The sequence below is a fragment of the Ovis aries genome, chromosome 11, assembly GCF_016772045.2.
Source record: "Ovis aries strain OAR_USU_Benz2616 breed Rambouillet chromosome 11, ARS-UI_Ramb_v3.0, whole genome shotgun sequence".
NCBI lineage: Eukaryota > Metazoa > Chordata > Mammalia > Artiodactyla > Bovidae > Ovis > Ovis aries.
The window spans coordinates 27,851,749-27,865,783 of record NC_056064.1 but is presented as its reverse complement, the minus strand read 5'-3'; the positions used below and the strand labels follow the sequence as shown (position 1 = coordinate 27,865,783).

Here is a 14,035-nt window from a genome sequence, read left to right as displayed (position 1 = left end):
TCAAACTGAGTTTATCTTTTCGAAGTTCAATAAACTCAATAATATGCAACTTCACTAACCCAAAAATTAACATTTAGAATTTCCAAAACTTACCCTTTGTCGAAGAAAGACGTGTGCCCTGACCGAGAGAACTTCGTGCCATTGCTATTCATCACCCCACAGTTAACATTCCCTGAAATATAGGATTTTCGTGATGCTTGGTCCTTTGCAAAATTCCTGCAAGCTGCTAATTTGGATTCTAAAGCCTAAAAAGGAAGAAGGAATGATTAGGTTGTCAAAATAGTAGCTGCACATAAAAATTTGCATTTCAAACCATTTCTATTTCAAGACTCAAACTTTATTCTCTCAGTTGGTAATGGTGGCTATTTAAGCCATCATCAATCACCATTCTAGGAGGGAAAAGGGATATTCACGCTGGCTCCCTTTCTAATGAACTCAGAATACTTATCCCTCTCGGTATTATTGAGGGATACAGATATAATCCTCATCTTACAACTAAGAGAAACGTGGCATAGTAGATAGAGATGGATCCCAGGTCCCTTGGCCCTAATCCACTGTTTTCCCTCTGACCTCTGGACTGCTGGTTGGCTGGTTGGATGTGTGCGTATGTTTTGGAAGCAAACATTACAAAAAACGCAAAAACATCAATTGAGGACTTTTTAAAGCGGCCAATTCTTTCTTCAGGGCTTCACGTTAGTTTCTAGTGTATCAGAATGGATAAGTGCATTTACAATGCCTCATGTGAAGTTAAATTCTATTCTACTTCTGACAGCACACTGTAAAATGTCTATACCCTCTGCCTATAATTAAATAATTCATTTGAAAATGACACCAGCCCTTTAGCATTTACCTCTAAATTGAGTGCCTGCTTAGCACCTGTCACCACAACACCTGGCCAGTGCCAGCCTCTACAAACCAACAGATGACACAAAGAGAAGTTTCCCATCAATTTCCATCACACACAAGTATCACTAACTCCCTCTTCCCACAAACACTTTGCCAAATCAAACCCCTCTCCTTGCAAAAGAGAGAGAGAGAAGGAAGGGGATTATAATCCATGAGGGAAAAAAAAGGGCAAAGAACACGCCAATCCTATTATCCTTGACACTAAGGGATTTGGAATGCACTGGTAAATTAAATCCACAGCTAAAATATTTCACTCTGAGAACCATCCTCCCATAATTTCAATAAAAGCTATTAAGAAACAGCAACAAAAACAGACTGAAACTTCCTTCTCTTTCCCTTTCCTAAAACAACACCATGACTCAGTAAAATAACAAAAGAAGGAAAAGAGGTTGGATAAGCTCTAAATAAGCATTTTTTCAGCATCTTATTAAACAGACACATACACAGTAAAAATTGAGAGCCATTAACTTCCTATATTCAAAACATTCTTTCAGATATTAGATGAGGATCTATCATATAATAGGTACAAGTTGTATCTGAGGCATCAGTGAGACAACCTAATACAAGTACTGGGCCTGGCACTCAAAAACAATGGCCTAGAAATCAGATTTAAGACAATATCCACACCAAGTAGGAGATGAAATCATGGCTGTGAAGGAGATAATCAGAAAATTAAGGTCAGAACTACTCTGAGTAAAGTCAATACTGAAAGGGCAGGCAGATGAAAGGGCAACAAGATGACAAAGAAGAACGGGCAGGAAGACGCAAGGCAGACATGACACATCATCAGAAGAGCAGAGGAAAGTAGGCATTTCAAAAAAAAAAAGTCAGTATTGAACGTTCAAGTAAAATGAGGATAGAGCAGCATCCACTGGATTTGACAGCGCTGAAATCATCAATGAGCAACTTGAGTGGAGTGAGTGGGAAACAAGAACCCAGACAAGGCTAGCTGGGGAGCAAGTATGCCGTCACAAATATTAACAATAAACACATGGAGACAAGCTCTCAGAAGCTTGGCTGGGAAGGAAAGAGACAAACTGAAAGTTAAAGAGGGACACAGGGTAGAAGGAAAGAATAACGGCTTTTATTTTTGCTTTTAAGGTTAAAAAATTGTGTAATGTGTAATAAATAAATGTTAGATATAAAGTATGTATATCTAACATTTATATATATCACACATTCAGTTCACTTCTGTCGCTCAGTCGTGTCCGATTCTTTGCGACCCCATGGACCACAGCACACCAGGCCTCCCTGTCCATCACCAACTCCTGGAGTTCACTCAAACTCATGTCCATTGAGTCAGTGATGCCATCCAGCCATCTCATCCTCTGTCTTCCCCTTCTCCCACCTTCAATCTTTCCCAGCATCAGGGTCTTTTCAAATGAGTCAGTTCTTCACATCAGGTGGCCAAAGTATTAGAGCTTCAGACTCAGCATCAGTTCTTCCAATGAATATTCAGGACTGATTTCCTTTAGGATGGACTGGCTGGATCTCCTTGCAGTTCAAAGGACTCTCCAGAGTCTTCTCCAACACCACAGTTCAAAAGCATCAATTCTTCTGCGCTCAGCTTTCTTTATAGTCCAACTCTCAAACCCATACATGACTACTGGAAAACCATAGCCTTGACTAGACGGACCTTTGCTGACAAAGTAATGTCTCTGCTTTTCACTATGCTGTCTAGGTTGGTCGTAACTTTCCTTCCAGGGAGTAAGAGTCTTTTAATTTCATGGCTGCAGTCACCATCTGCAGTTATTTTGGAGCCCAAAGATATAAAGTCAGCCACTGTTTCCAGCCAGCTTTTTCACTCTCCTCTTTCACTTTCAACAAGAGGCTCTTTAGTTCTTCACTTCCTGTGTATCTGAGGTTATCGATATTTCTCCCAGCAACTTTGATTCCAGCTTATGCTTCATCCAGCACATATTACACATTACACAGAGGAAACAGATCAAATTGCCAACATCCACTGGATCACAGAAAAAGCATGAGAGTTCCAGAAAAACATCTACTTCTGCTTTATTGACTATACCAAAGCCTCCTGTGAAGAATTCTTAAAGACATGGGAATACCAGATCACCTTACTTACCTCCTGAGAAATCTACATGCAGGTCAAGAAGTTAACAGAACCAGACATGGAACAACAGACTGACCAAACTGGGAAAGAACTACGTCAAGGCTGTACATTGTCATCCTGCTTAACTTATATGCAGTGTACATCATGTGAAATGCCGGGCGGGATGAAGCACAAGCTGGAATCAACATTGTTGGGAGAAATATCAATAACCTCAGATACCCAGATGACAACACCCTTATGGCAGAAAGCGAAGAGGAACTGAAGAGCCTCTTGATGAAAGTGAAAGAGGAGAGTGAAAAAGCTGGCTTAAAACTCAACATTTAAAAAACTAAGATCACGGCATCTGGGCCCATCACTTCATGGCAAATAGATGGGAAAACAGTGGAAACAATGACAGCTGAAGCTCCAATACTTCGGTCACCTGATGTGAAGAACTGACTCACTGGAAAAGACCCTGATGCTGGGAAAGATTGAGGGCATGAGAAGAGGATGACACAGGATGAGCTGGCTGGATGGCATCACTGACTCAATGGACATGAGTTTGAGCAAGCTTTGGGAGTTGGTGATGGAAAGGGAGGCCTGGCATGCTGCAGTCCATGGGCTCGCAAAGAGTCGGACACCACTGAGCAACTGAACTGAAATATATATTTATATTACATTATGGTATACATAAACATTGCACATAAATATTAAAATATATGGTAAAAGGCTGAAGATACAGGAGATATAAAGATGACAAGGCAATGAGATGCAAAGCACAGAGGGACAAAATTAGCCGTGAGCAGGAATGTGATACTTTCACCACTGAGACACAAAAGAAGAACAGAGGTAGTGAGGAGAGTACTAAAAGAAGGAAAGTGAAGAAAACGAAGCGTAAATAGACAGCCTTGATTTCTCAGTGGAAGAGGATGTCAGAGGGGGAAGGGGCTCCCAGGTGAAGTCAGTGGCAAAACAGGGCAAAGAAGTAGGGGATGAAACATTCATAAAAGTACACAGGGGCTGGTGGAGAATGGCAGAAATTCTAACGACACCCTAAAAGACAAACCGTCTGCTGAACGGGTAAACAATGCAAGGACTCCGAGTTCAACTTTCATGCACCATTTATGAATAAATTACTTAAGGTACTAAGGCAAAACAGGGAACAAAAGAAAGATGACAACAGAGGTCCAGAAATAAATAGACAGAACTAACCTACGAGTATAATGAAGAGAAATTTGAGGATGACAGCATGCTGCCACCCTAGAAGCACATCAGAGCACTCGGCAAACAGTGTAAGAAGCCGGAAGATACAACATACAGCAAAGTAAGTGTATGTTTCTTCTCTCCACAGTGAAAAAATAATAATAATAATCAGAAATGCTAAGAACCATGAACAAAAATATCTACTGATACACAAGTTATAAATGCATACAAAGGCTGAGTGCAATTTTTAAAAATGAAAATGGCTTAATCTGTTGAAATGACAAGATTTCAAGAGCTTTTTTCTTTTTATTGTGATTTGGTAAAAATTGTTTTGCAGTGAAAATAATAAGATAGCCAGTTTTTAAAAATGTCAAAAAGGCATACATGTCAGCTATGACACAGACACAAGAAAAAAATCTATTAATAATATGCTTCTGAGTAAAATAACAGATAAAGAACAAAATGCCTGAAACATCTGTTGAGTACTGTAAGTAAAATGGCCCTAGAGCCTAGCTCCTCCTCTATGATTCTGCAGGAAATAACACACAGGTGGGCATAATATTGTAGGTGCTATTGACTAATTTTCAGCACTACTAATGGAGAGTTCAAGAAGGGACAGACTTTAAATAAAGTTACAAAAATAACCAAGAAAAATTTTAAAATTAGGAGGAGTAAAGTTATTTTTTTTCCTTAAAGTTGATAAGACACTGAAAAGCAATATTATGTCAAATTATAGTAACAAATAGGTTAAACTATTACAACACAATTTTTACAACAAATAGGTTTAAAAAAAAGATTATGGTAGGAGTGAAGGAAGACTATTCTACGTGCTGTATAAGTGATGTGTGCACATGACTTGTTACAGCAACTTTAAAATGCAAAGTTATTGATGGTCAGAAAATAATTTTATGAGCCAGAAAAGGTAAACATAGGATCTCATATCTTGGCCTCCCCTTTCTTCTTTATATAAAGTAGTATATAATTTCTGCTTTCTTTGGAGTCTCTCTCTCACACACACACTCACATAAGTAAGTGAAAGGGCAGTGGAGAATTGGAACTTTCAGGGGTAGATTATTGATCATAGAAATAAGTCACTGAGAGAACCAGGAAACTGACTAAAGCTAGAAATTCTAAGTTTATACTGGCTTAAAAATCTACCAGGTTACATAAATGTTCCCAATGATCTTGATGCAAGAAAGAAGTCCAGTTGCTCGACTAATCCAACCTGCAGGTCTCCCCTATGACCAAAGAGACCAGGAGTCCAGAGTGACAGAGAAAGTGACCCATGGATCATAGATAAGTAGGAACCAAGTGAAAGCAAGAGATGACTAAAAAAAAAAATCACAGCAACTACTCTCAATGAGGTCAAAGAGTAGATATTATACAATGTAAAAAACTAAGTAGAAAACCAAGTTTAATATTCCAAAAGCCGAAATGTTCTGGAATGCAAGGTTAGAGCCAAGATGGCACTCGAGTGGAGATGGCCAGGCAGCAGTGAGGTGGTGACCAAGAGCAGAAAAGTCATGCCATGAGCCAATGCAGAGTCCTCTGAAGAGAAAGCCAGGCGATGACCAGGAGGACAGCAGGCAAAGCACACAGCAGGATGAGGGAGGGATAAGACACACAGCAGGGCTTCAGAGAGCATGGGAGGAGTCAATGCTTCAGACAGCCAGCGGGAGCATGACAAGGGCCCGGCAGGGACTTGGGAGTTCTGTACCTCGACCTTCTGCAGAGACACTGGAAAGGCTGAGCCCAGAGGTGTTACCTGAACCAGTCTCAGGTGGTCAATGGATGCTCTTGCTTCTAAGCTTAATTATAGCCTTTACCTCACCCTCACTTCAAGGTAAGAAACAATTCAGTACCTTGGCAGCTGAAACACCTAGTGATAAATAATGAAATGCTTACCCCTACTTTCCGTAAGAGATCCCCCACGATGTTCAGTGCTGATATCCTAGCTGAAGGAGTCAGTGGACTGGTACCAAAACCGTTTGGTATAGCTAGAGAAAGGTAAAAGGCGAGTGATTACTCTGGCAACTCCCTTTACATTTGGGTTTTGTTTCAGTTTACAAAGCAGTATACACTCAATGAAAAATCAATATAATACTCTAAACTGTGGATATAGTATAAAGTGGAGATACCACAAATACGTTTAACCATTTTCCAAAGGATATTTAGGTTATATCCAATTTTTCATTATTATAAACAATGCTAAATGGACATATAACCTTAAAATACCTAGACAAGTATTTCTAGAGAAAAGGTTCCTAAAAATAGAACTGCTGAGTCAGAGGACATGCCCAAATTTTCACCTTAATAGTCTACTAAAATGCTCCCTAGGTTGTGTCAATGTTAGCAGCCCGTATGGTAGTGCTCTCAATAATAGCAGACATCTTTTTTTGTGTGTGCCCAACTTGATAGTCACTTTAACTTTTGTCTCCTTAAACCAAGAGTCATTTAAGTCTCTTTTTTTGGAAGTCATCTGTTTTATCTTCTGCACTTTTTCCTGCTGGGTTGTCTTTTCTTTAATCAGCCTTCAAGAGCACTTGTAACCTTGCTGGGTATAGATACACAGATAATCATCCTTTCTCTTATATATATTTCCCCATGTGACATTTATTTATTTTTGGCCACACTATGCAGTACATGAAACTTCCCCAACCAGAGATTAAACCTGTACTTCTGCAGTGGAAGCACAGAGTTTCAGTCACTGGACCGCCACGAAGTCCCAAAGGTCACAACTTTGTCTAACCACCCTCCTCCCTGCATCCTGAGTAATACATGGCACCTAACACATGCCCAATGTGATACAAAGTGCTATACTTTCCTTGGCAGGGATTTCTGGATCTTGTTCTTCCTATTCTACTCGAATTTTATATTTTCAGTATTATTAAATCTGTACTTTTATGGAAAGTTGTTTTAAATGGTTTTCGGAAACAGGCATCTTAACAATAAAATGCAATTACAGACAGACCACTTCAATCCTGCCACTGATTAGCTCTTCAATCCTGCCACTGATTTCTCTAACCGTCGGCTTCTCACTGTCTGTGTGCCAACTTCCTTGCAATGAAACAGCAGCTTTTAGGCCAGCGAAAGTTCATGCCATCAGTTCCAATCTAAAAATGTGTCTCTCTGGACAAATATTCTTGCCTTAGGCTTGACATATCTTCCTTCTGTGCCAGAGCAAGCTCTGTGTCCTATTGACACACCCATGAGGCTCCAGATAATTCCAATTAGTGCTTAGCTGAAGAATTTTCAGAACTTACCTGCATAATTCTAATTAGTAACATTTTAAAAAAAAACAGATCTTAAATGTTAATTCTCATATGCCACTAATTCTAAGGTCCTCAAAAATACAAGCAGCCATTCTGAAAAATGACAGCTTCGGATGCCTGCTGTAATCTATATACTGCTTACTCTGTATTCTCAGCAGCAAACTCAGCACATACTGCTGCAATCAGCAACAAAATTACACAGAACTTTTACATACCTTACTTCACCTCACCCTCATAAAAAGACCACAAAAAGGGTGAATTATCTATTCAAGGGCTTCTGAGCACTTAAGTATGGCCAACACAATTATAAACTGTTTAAATTTTTAATTCATTTTAATTAATAAAAATTTAAATAGTCACATTTGAGTGGCTACTGTACTGGGTAGCACAAATATGGAGATAAACGGAGGGCTAACTGTACTAACTGAAATTACTTCATAGCATTCTGAAAGATAAAATCCTGTATTTTAAAAAAGGGTAAGAAGAAAGTACAAGAGAGTGAAGCAGCTGAAATATGATCTGCAAGCTGCAACAACTAAATAAATCTCAATTAAGAGTTTCAGGGTTCCATTCTTAACGTTTTATCTAGTGGCTACTTAATCGTTTTTTTTGCTTATCTGGATTTTAAAAAACACCTTGACTGATGGCAAAAGGAATATTTTTTACGCACTATTCAGCTATCAATAGTATGTCACCTATGAATGAATATGGCAGCTACTGAGGTATGTCATAGAATGGACATGACCATCCAAGCCAACTTAGATGAGCCTGAACGGTAACTCAATGAGTCCCTGTACTTTTGGCTTCTAGTCGCCCATGATATGTTCAGTGGCAGGGCCCAGAAATAAAACTGCATTTAAATATGATCCCAAAACTTGTAACAAAGTGGCATAAACACAAAAAAGGACACACAACAGAAAAAAATTCAGTGTTAATAATAGTTGACTTTAAGCACTAAGACTGCAGATGAATTTTATTTTTTCTCTTGTTTATATTTTTATATTTTTCTACATGAACATGTGTTACTGCTATAATCAAATCAAATTTCCTTAAGATCTTCAACTTTTTTAAATTTCAATTTATTAAGCTGTTCTTACCTCAAATGTAGCTCTCACTTCACTGTTTCCTATATATGAGTGAGTGGTGTAGGAGAACAATTCCTTCTGTTTCACGTACAGCTAGACTAAACCAACCTTCAAACTAAAAAGACTGCTTAAACCTTAGAAACCCCTGCTTCATCAGCAAAGCCTCTTAGTTGATAATCAGCCATAGGTTCAGAAAGAAAAGACATTACAAACCTTTCGGTGAAGGAAAACTGTTCTCTGTTCCTTTGCCAACAGGGGTAGCTGGCAAAGAAAGTGATGCTTGGACAGCAGAATCCATCTTTTCGCAGTCCAGTGTTGGAGAACTGGGAGCTGATTTTCTAGTTACTTCCTGTTGTCTTTCCCGAACAGCTAGTTCTTGCCTTAAATCTGTAAAATGTTGCAAAGGTAGCAATATTCACTAGAGGGAGCAAATACATCAAGGAAAGTTACATCTGAGATGCCATAAAGACATTCTTCCTAAATTACTTCTCAAAAATGATTTTCATATTTAATAGTTTTTACTTCCAAGGGAATAAAAATGACAACCCTACTGTCTAAATGGTCATTTAGAATTTTCAAAATGCTATAAATGTAACAATTATTCTGCCTTTATGCAAAAATAAGGCAGAGTCTGAAGCAGAATGCACAGTCAACAGATACGACACAAATATAAGTATTCTTTACCAACTTATTTGCATTTATTTTGAAATGATGATGTAGTTTGGGGATTATTACAAGATCCATGAAGAGCAATTTTGTCATTTTTAATGGGTTAACATTCTTTTACCCATTTTCCTATGAAATATTTTATTTTAGAAAGGAAGTCAAAATAGTTGCAAACTGCTTTCTGGTTTTCAAATATTTAATTTTTAACCCAAAATTAATGTTCTCTTTTCCTGTAATGCAACTGATCAATAGCAAGAATACTTGCTAACTGTATGATTCCACATATATAAGGCATCTAAAATGTAGCAGTTCTCCCTTATCTGAGGAGAGTATGTTCCAAGACCCCCAGCAGATGATTCACTGAACGAGACAGCAAAAAATGTCACCCTGTTACTCAGAATGGTGCACAATTTAAAAGTTAATGAATCGCTTATTTCTGGAATTTTCCACTTAATATTTGCAGACTGCAGCTGACCATGGGTTATTGAAAAACCCATGGAAAGCAAAACCATGGATAAGGGGGGACTACTGTAGTCGCACATAACAACAGAAAGTAGAACTGCAGTTGTCAGGGCTCAGGAAGGGAGAAATGGGGATTTGTTGTCCAATAGGCAAAGAGTTTCAATACTACAAGATGAAAAAATTCTAGAGGTCTACAAAACAATGTGAATATAGTTAACATTACTGACTTGTACCCTTAAAAATCATTAAGATGATAAATTTTGTTACTTTTAACCACAATTGTAAATTTTAGAATAGGATAAAGTTAATATTTTATACATTATATAAATTATGAGAAGTTCTTCAAATGAATAAAGCCCCCCAAAAAAGGAAGTCATTAAAAAAATTTTTATTGGCTGCACAGTTTGTGGGATCTTAGTTCCCTGACCTGGGATCAAACCTAGCCCCCTAGCAGTGAGACCTGAGTCCTAACCACTGGACTGCAAAAGAATTCCTGAAAAAACAATTTTTAAAAGACCCAATAAACAGACGAAAAGTTTTCACAAGTACCAACCAAAAAACTACAAATTAAAAGCAAGGTGATATTAGACAAGAAGTTTGAGATGGACATGTACACACTGCTATATTTTAAAAGGATAATCAACAATAACCTACTGTAGAGTACATGGAACTTTGCTCAGTGTTATGTGGCAGCCTGGATGGGAGGCGGGTTTGGGGGAGAACGGATATATGTATTATATGGCTGAGTCCCTTTGCTGTTCATCTGAAACTGTCACATTGTTATTCAGCTAAACCTCAGTACAAAATAAAAAGTTTAAAATAATAAATAAAATTTTAAAAACTTAAAAAAAACAAATCAAACAATGTGATATTGGGAATTCCCTGGTAGTCCAGTTGTTAGGACTCCTCACTTTCACCATCAAGGGCTCGGGTTCAATCCCTGGTTGGGGAACTAAGTCAGCACAACCAAAAATTTTTTTTTAATTTAAAAATAAATAAAAACAATGTAATATCGATTTTCAAACAATTTTTAAATTTACAATACTAGAAAACAGTATTCACAATACTAGTGAACAGTGTGAGGACGACTGAGAGGCTTCTCAATCACTACCAAAGTAAAGGTACCCAAAAAGTAATTTAGGAGCATCTGTTACAACCATTAAAGACACTTATATTCTTTGCTATTTCTAAGAATCTAGTCTAAGAAAATCAAAGATACCCCCAAATAGTATGTACAAGGACTTCATTTACAGCACTATGTATAGCAAAAATGTAACTTCCAATAACAAAGGACCTATTAAGGAGTGAAAAAAAAAAAACATGGTTCAATTATATAAAGGAAGAAAACAAACAGGTATGCTTATGTATAGTTATAAGAAGACTGGAAAGACACCAAACTTTGGTGAATTCTCTCAAGGTAAAGAGATTAACAGTGACTTTTAGCTTCTTCTTTACAATGCTCTGTATTCTAACATGCATAAAAGGAAAAAAGAGGGAGGGAAGGAAAATTTTAAAAGAAAGTATATATTCACTATATGTATTATACACACATATACTGCAATATACACTGAAGAATTGATGCTTCTGAACTGTGGTGTTAGAGAAGACTCTTGAGAGTCCTTTGGACAGCAAGTAGATCCAACCAGTCCATCCTACAGGAAATCAGTCCTGAATATTCATTGGAAGGTTAGCTCCAATACTTTGGCCACCTGATGCAAAGAACTGACTCACTGGAAAAGACCCTAATGCTGGGAAAGATTGAAGCCGGGAGAATGGGATGACAGAGGATGAGATGGTTGGATGGCATCACCGACTCAGTGGACATGAGTCTGAGTAAGCTACAGGAGTTGGTGATGGACAGGGAAGCCTGGAGTGCTGCAATCCACGGTGTTGCGAGGAGGTGGACATAACTGAGCTGAACTGATACTGCAATATGCACACATATATAATGCTGCTGCTGCTAAGTCGCTTCAGTCGTGTCCGACTCTATGTGACCCCACAGACGGCAGCCCACCAGGCTCCCCCGTCCCTGGGATTCTCCAGGCAAGAATGCTGGAGTGGGTTGCCACTTCCTTCTACAATGCGTGAAAGTGAAGTCGCTCAGTCGTGTCCGACTCTTAGCGACCCCATGGACTGCAGCCTACCAGGCTCCTCCATCCATGGGATTTTCCAGGCAAGAGTACTGGAGTGGGGTGCCATTGCCTTCTCCGATATATAATGCTATTATGTGCCTAACACAAAATTATTTAGGTACAAGGAAAAGGAAAAAATCCAAATAAAGCAAGCAGTATCTGCACAGTGGTGATGACTAAGACTTTGGGAAACAGACCAGGTCTGAATCCCAACTGACAAGCTAGAAGACCTTGGACAAAACCCGAACTTACTGTGCCTCGGTTTTCTAACCTATAAAATGGGTATAATAATACCTACCTCCTAGAGTTGATGATATAGCTATTAAGTCAACAGACTAAAAGTACATGGCATAGTGTCTGACCAAAGCATACAAATGAACAGCTTTAAAAAGTTGATCCTGAAGCAAGCTTAGCACTCTGGCTTAGGGACAGTAAGTGATAAATATTTTTTAAGTTATAAATTTTACCTCTTGCTTCATCCTTTAACCTCTGCACAGAGACCAACAAAGATTCCTTTTCATCAAGTTCACTTTCTAAAAATGCATTTCGTTCAATGGCTTGATTTAGCCTTTGTTCAAAGTCTTCCAGTGAAACTATTGTTGCCCTAAAAAAAAAAAATTAGAGTCCAAGAATTAAACAAATAATGTGCAACTAGCTACTACAAAAGGAAACAGTCAGTTTATCTCGTGCTACTTCCTGACCTAGAAAGCCTGGCCCAGCTGAAAGAAAATGATTTCACCCCTTCTGACCTCTGGTGCGTTTACTGTCTCTATTATCATTTGGCCATTCAATATATTCTTTTCTTTTATATTCCTATCTAAAGTCCTTCAAGTTTCTTAAAGACAGGCTACTTATTATACAAGTTCTATCTCCCCACTGGATTTTAAACATGTTTCAATGAAGTTTACACATTTTCAGGAAGAAAACTGTTCAGCGATTTCAGAGTATGTAAGAATATGTAAAAATGTACTAAGAATTTGTTTAAAACACAGTCCCAGGTCCCCATCCACATACTTTCTTCCTATCAACCCTTTTCTTCTTCCTGCATTTCTCATTTATTCAGCAAACACTGACAGGTACCTACTATGTGCCCTCCATCCACTATGTGCTAACTGGCTACAGAATTAAAATTTCCTAACCTCAAGTTAGAACTCTCAATGCCATGTCCAATTTTCCCAAGTCCTGTCAACTGTCTCTCAGCTCCAATCTTTTACCCCAGGCTTAATTCTTCACCCATTCCTGGTGGCTCAGACAGTAAAGAATTTGCCTATAATGCAGAAGACCCAGGTTCGATCCCTGGGTTGGGAAGATCACCGGAGAAGGGAACGGCTACCCACTCCAGTATTCTTGCCTGGAGAGTCCCATGGACAGAGGAGCCTTGCAGGCTACAGTCCATGGGGTCACAAAGTCAGACACAACTGTGCCACGAACAAATCAAAACATCATCTGGGTTACTCCAAAATGGTCTTCCCATCTTCTCCTCCCTACTTCTAATTTCTCAGTAATATTTTTCAAATCGCAATCTGATAACACTCCTTTGTTTAAAAAACTCTTGAGAGTGCCCCTTTGCTTACAGAATGACTTTCAAACATAGCCAAGCACAAGGTTCTCCGCAACCTGGCCCCAAACACCTTCCAGTCTTATCTTGTTCAGCCAAACTGTCTTTTTTTTTTTTTTTAATTTTTTTTTTCTTTGTTTGTTTTCAGCCAAACTGTCTTTATGCACTTCAACTGAAGTAAAATATTTAAACACCTCATGCTCTTTTCCTGCCTCTCTGCCTTTGAATCTCTCTCTTCATCAGTTAACATCTACTTTTTGCAGACCCAGCTTCCCCAGTTACTAAGGGTAGTTGAGCGGCTCCCTTCTCTATTCCCTGGAGCAGCTTGTACATTCTTTGTATTAATACCAGTGCTATCACATGGACTGTCCATATCTATCATGCCCAAGGGCAGTGGCAAACTTATCTTTGTATCCTCAACTCTAGCATCATGCCAAGCATTTCAGAGTTACTCAAATATTAAGGAAAGAAATCTCAGACAATGACTGTAAAGTAATACAAATTACATTTGGGATGGTTAAGAAACAATGATATATGAAATCTTGGCAAAGTAATAGCAGGTTCCTATAGGCTGTTCAGCAAAATCGTAATAGAAGCATTATTTCAAGAAAATTCATTGGTAAGTATTAAAACAGAAGAGAAAAGGAGTGAAAACTTAAGGACAGATCAGTTAGGAAATAACTGCAGGATTCAGGTATACA

General features: G+C 38.5%; 1 protein-coding gene across 10 annotated transcripts in view; it reads right to left on the bottom strand.

The window, feature by feature from the left end:
* NDEL1 (nudE neurodevelopment protein 1 like 1) overlaps nt 1–14,035 on the bottom strand; it is a 62,480-nt gene that overhangs the window by 14,350 nt on the left and 34,095 nt on the right. For all 10 annotated transcript variants that reach the window (XM_042256671.2, XM_042256673.2, XM_042256672.2 and 7 more), the window contains 4 exons: nt 12,244–12,380; nt 8,730–8,903; nt 6,065–6,156; nt 94–245 (listed from right to left, as the gene is read on the bottom strand). In XM_042256671.2, coding sequence (XP_042112605.1) covers nt 94–245; nt 6,065–6,156; nt 8,730–8,903; nt 12,244–12,380 — 555 coding nt within the window. The remainder of the gene's footprint in view (nt 1–93; nt 246–6,064; nt 6,157–8,729; nt 8,904–12,243; nt 12,381–14,035) is intronic.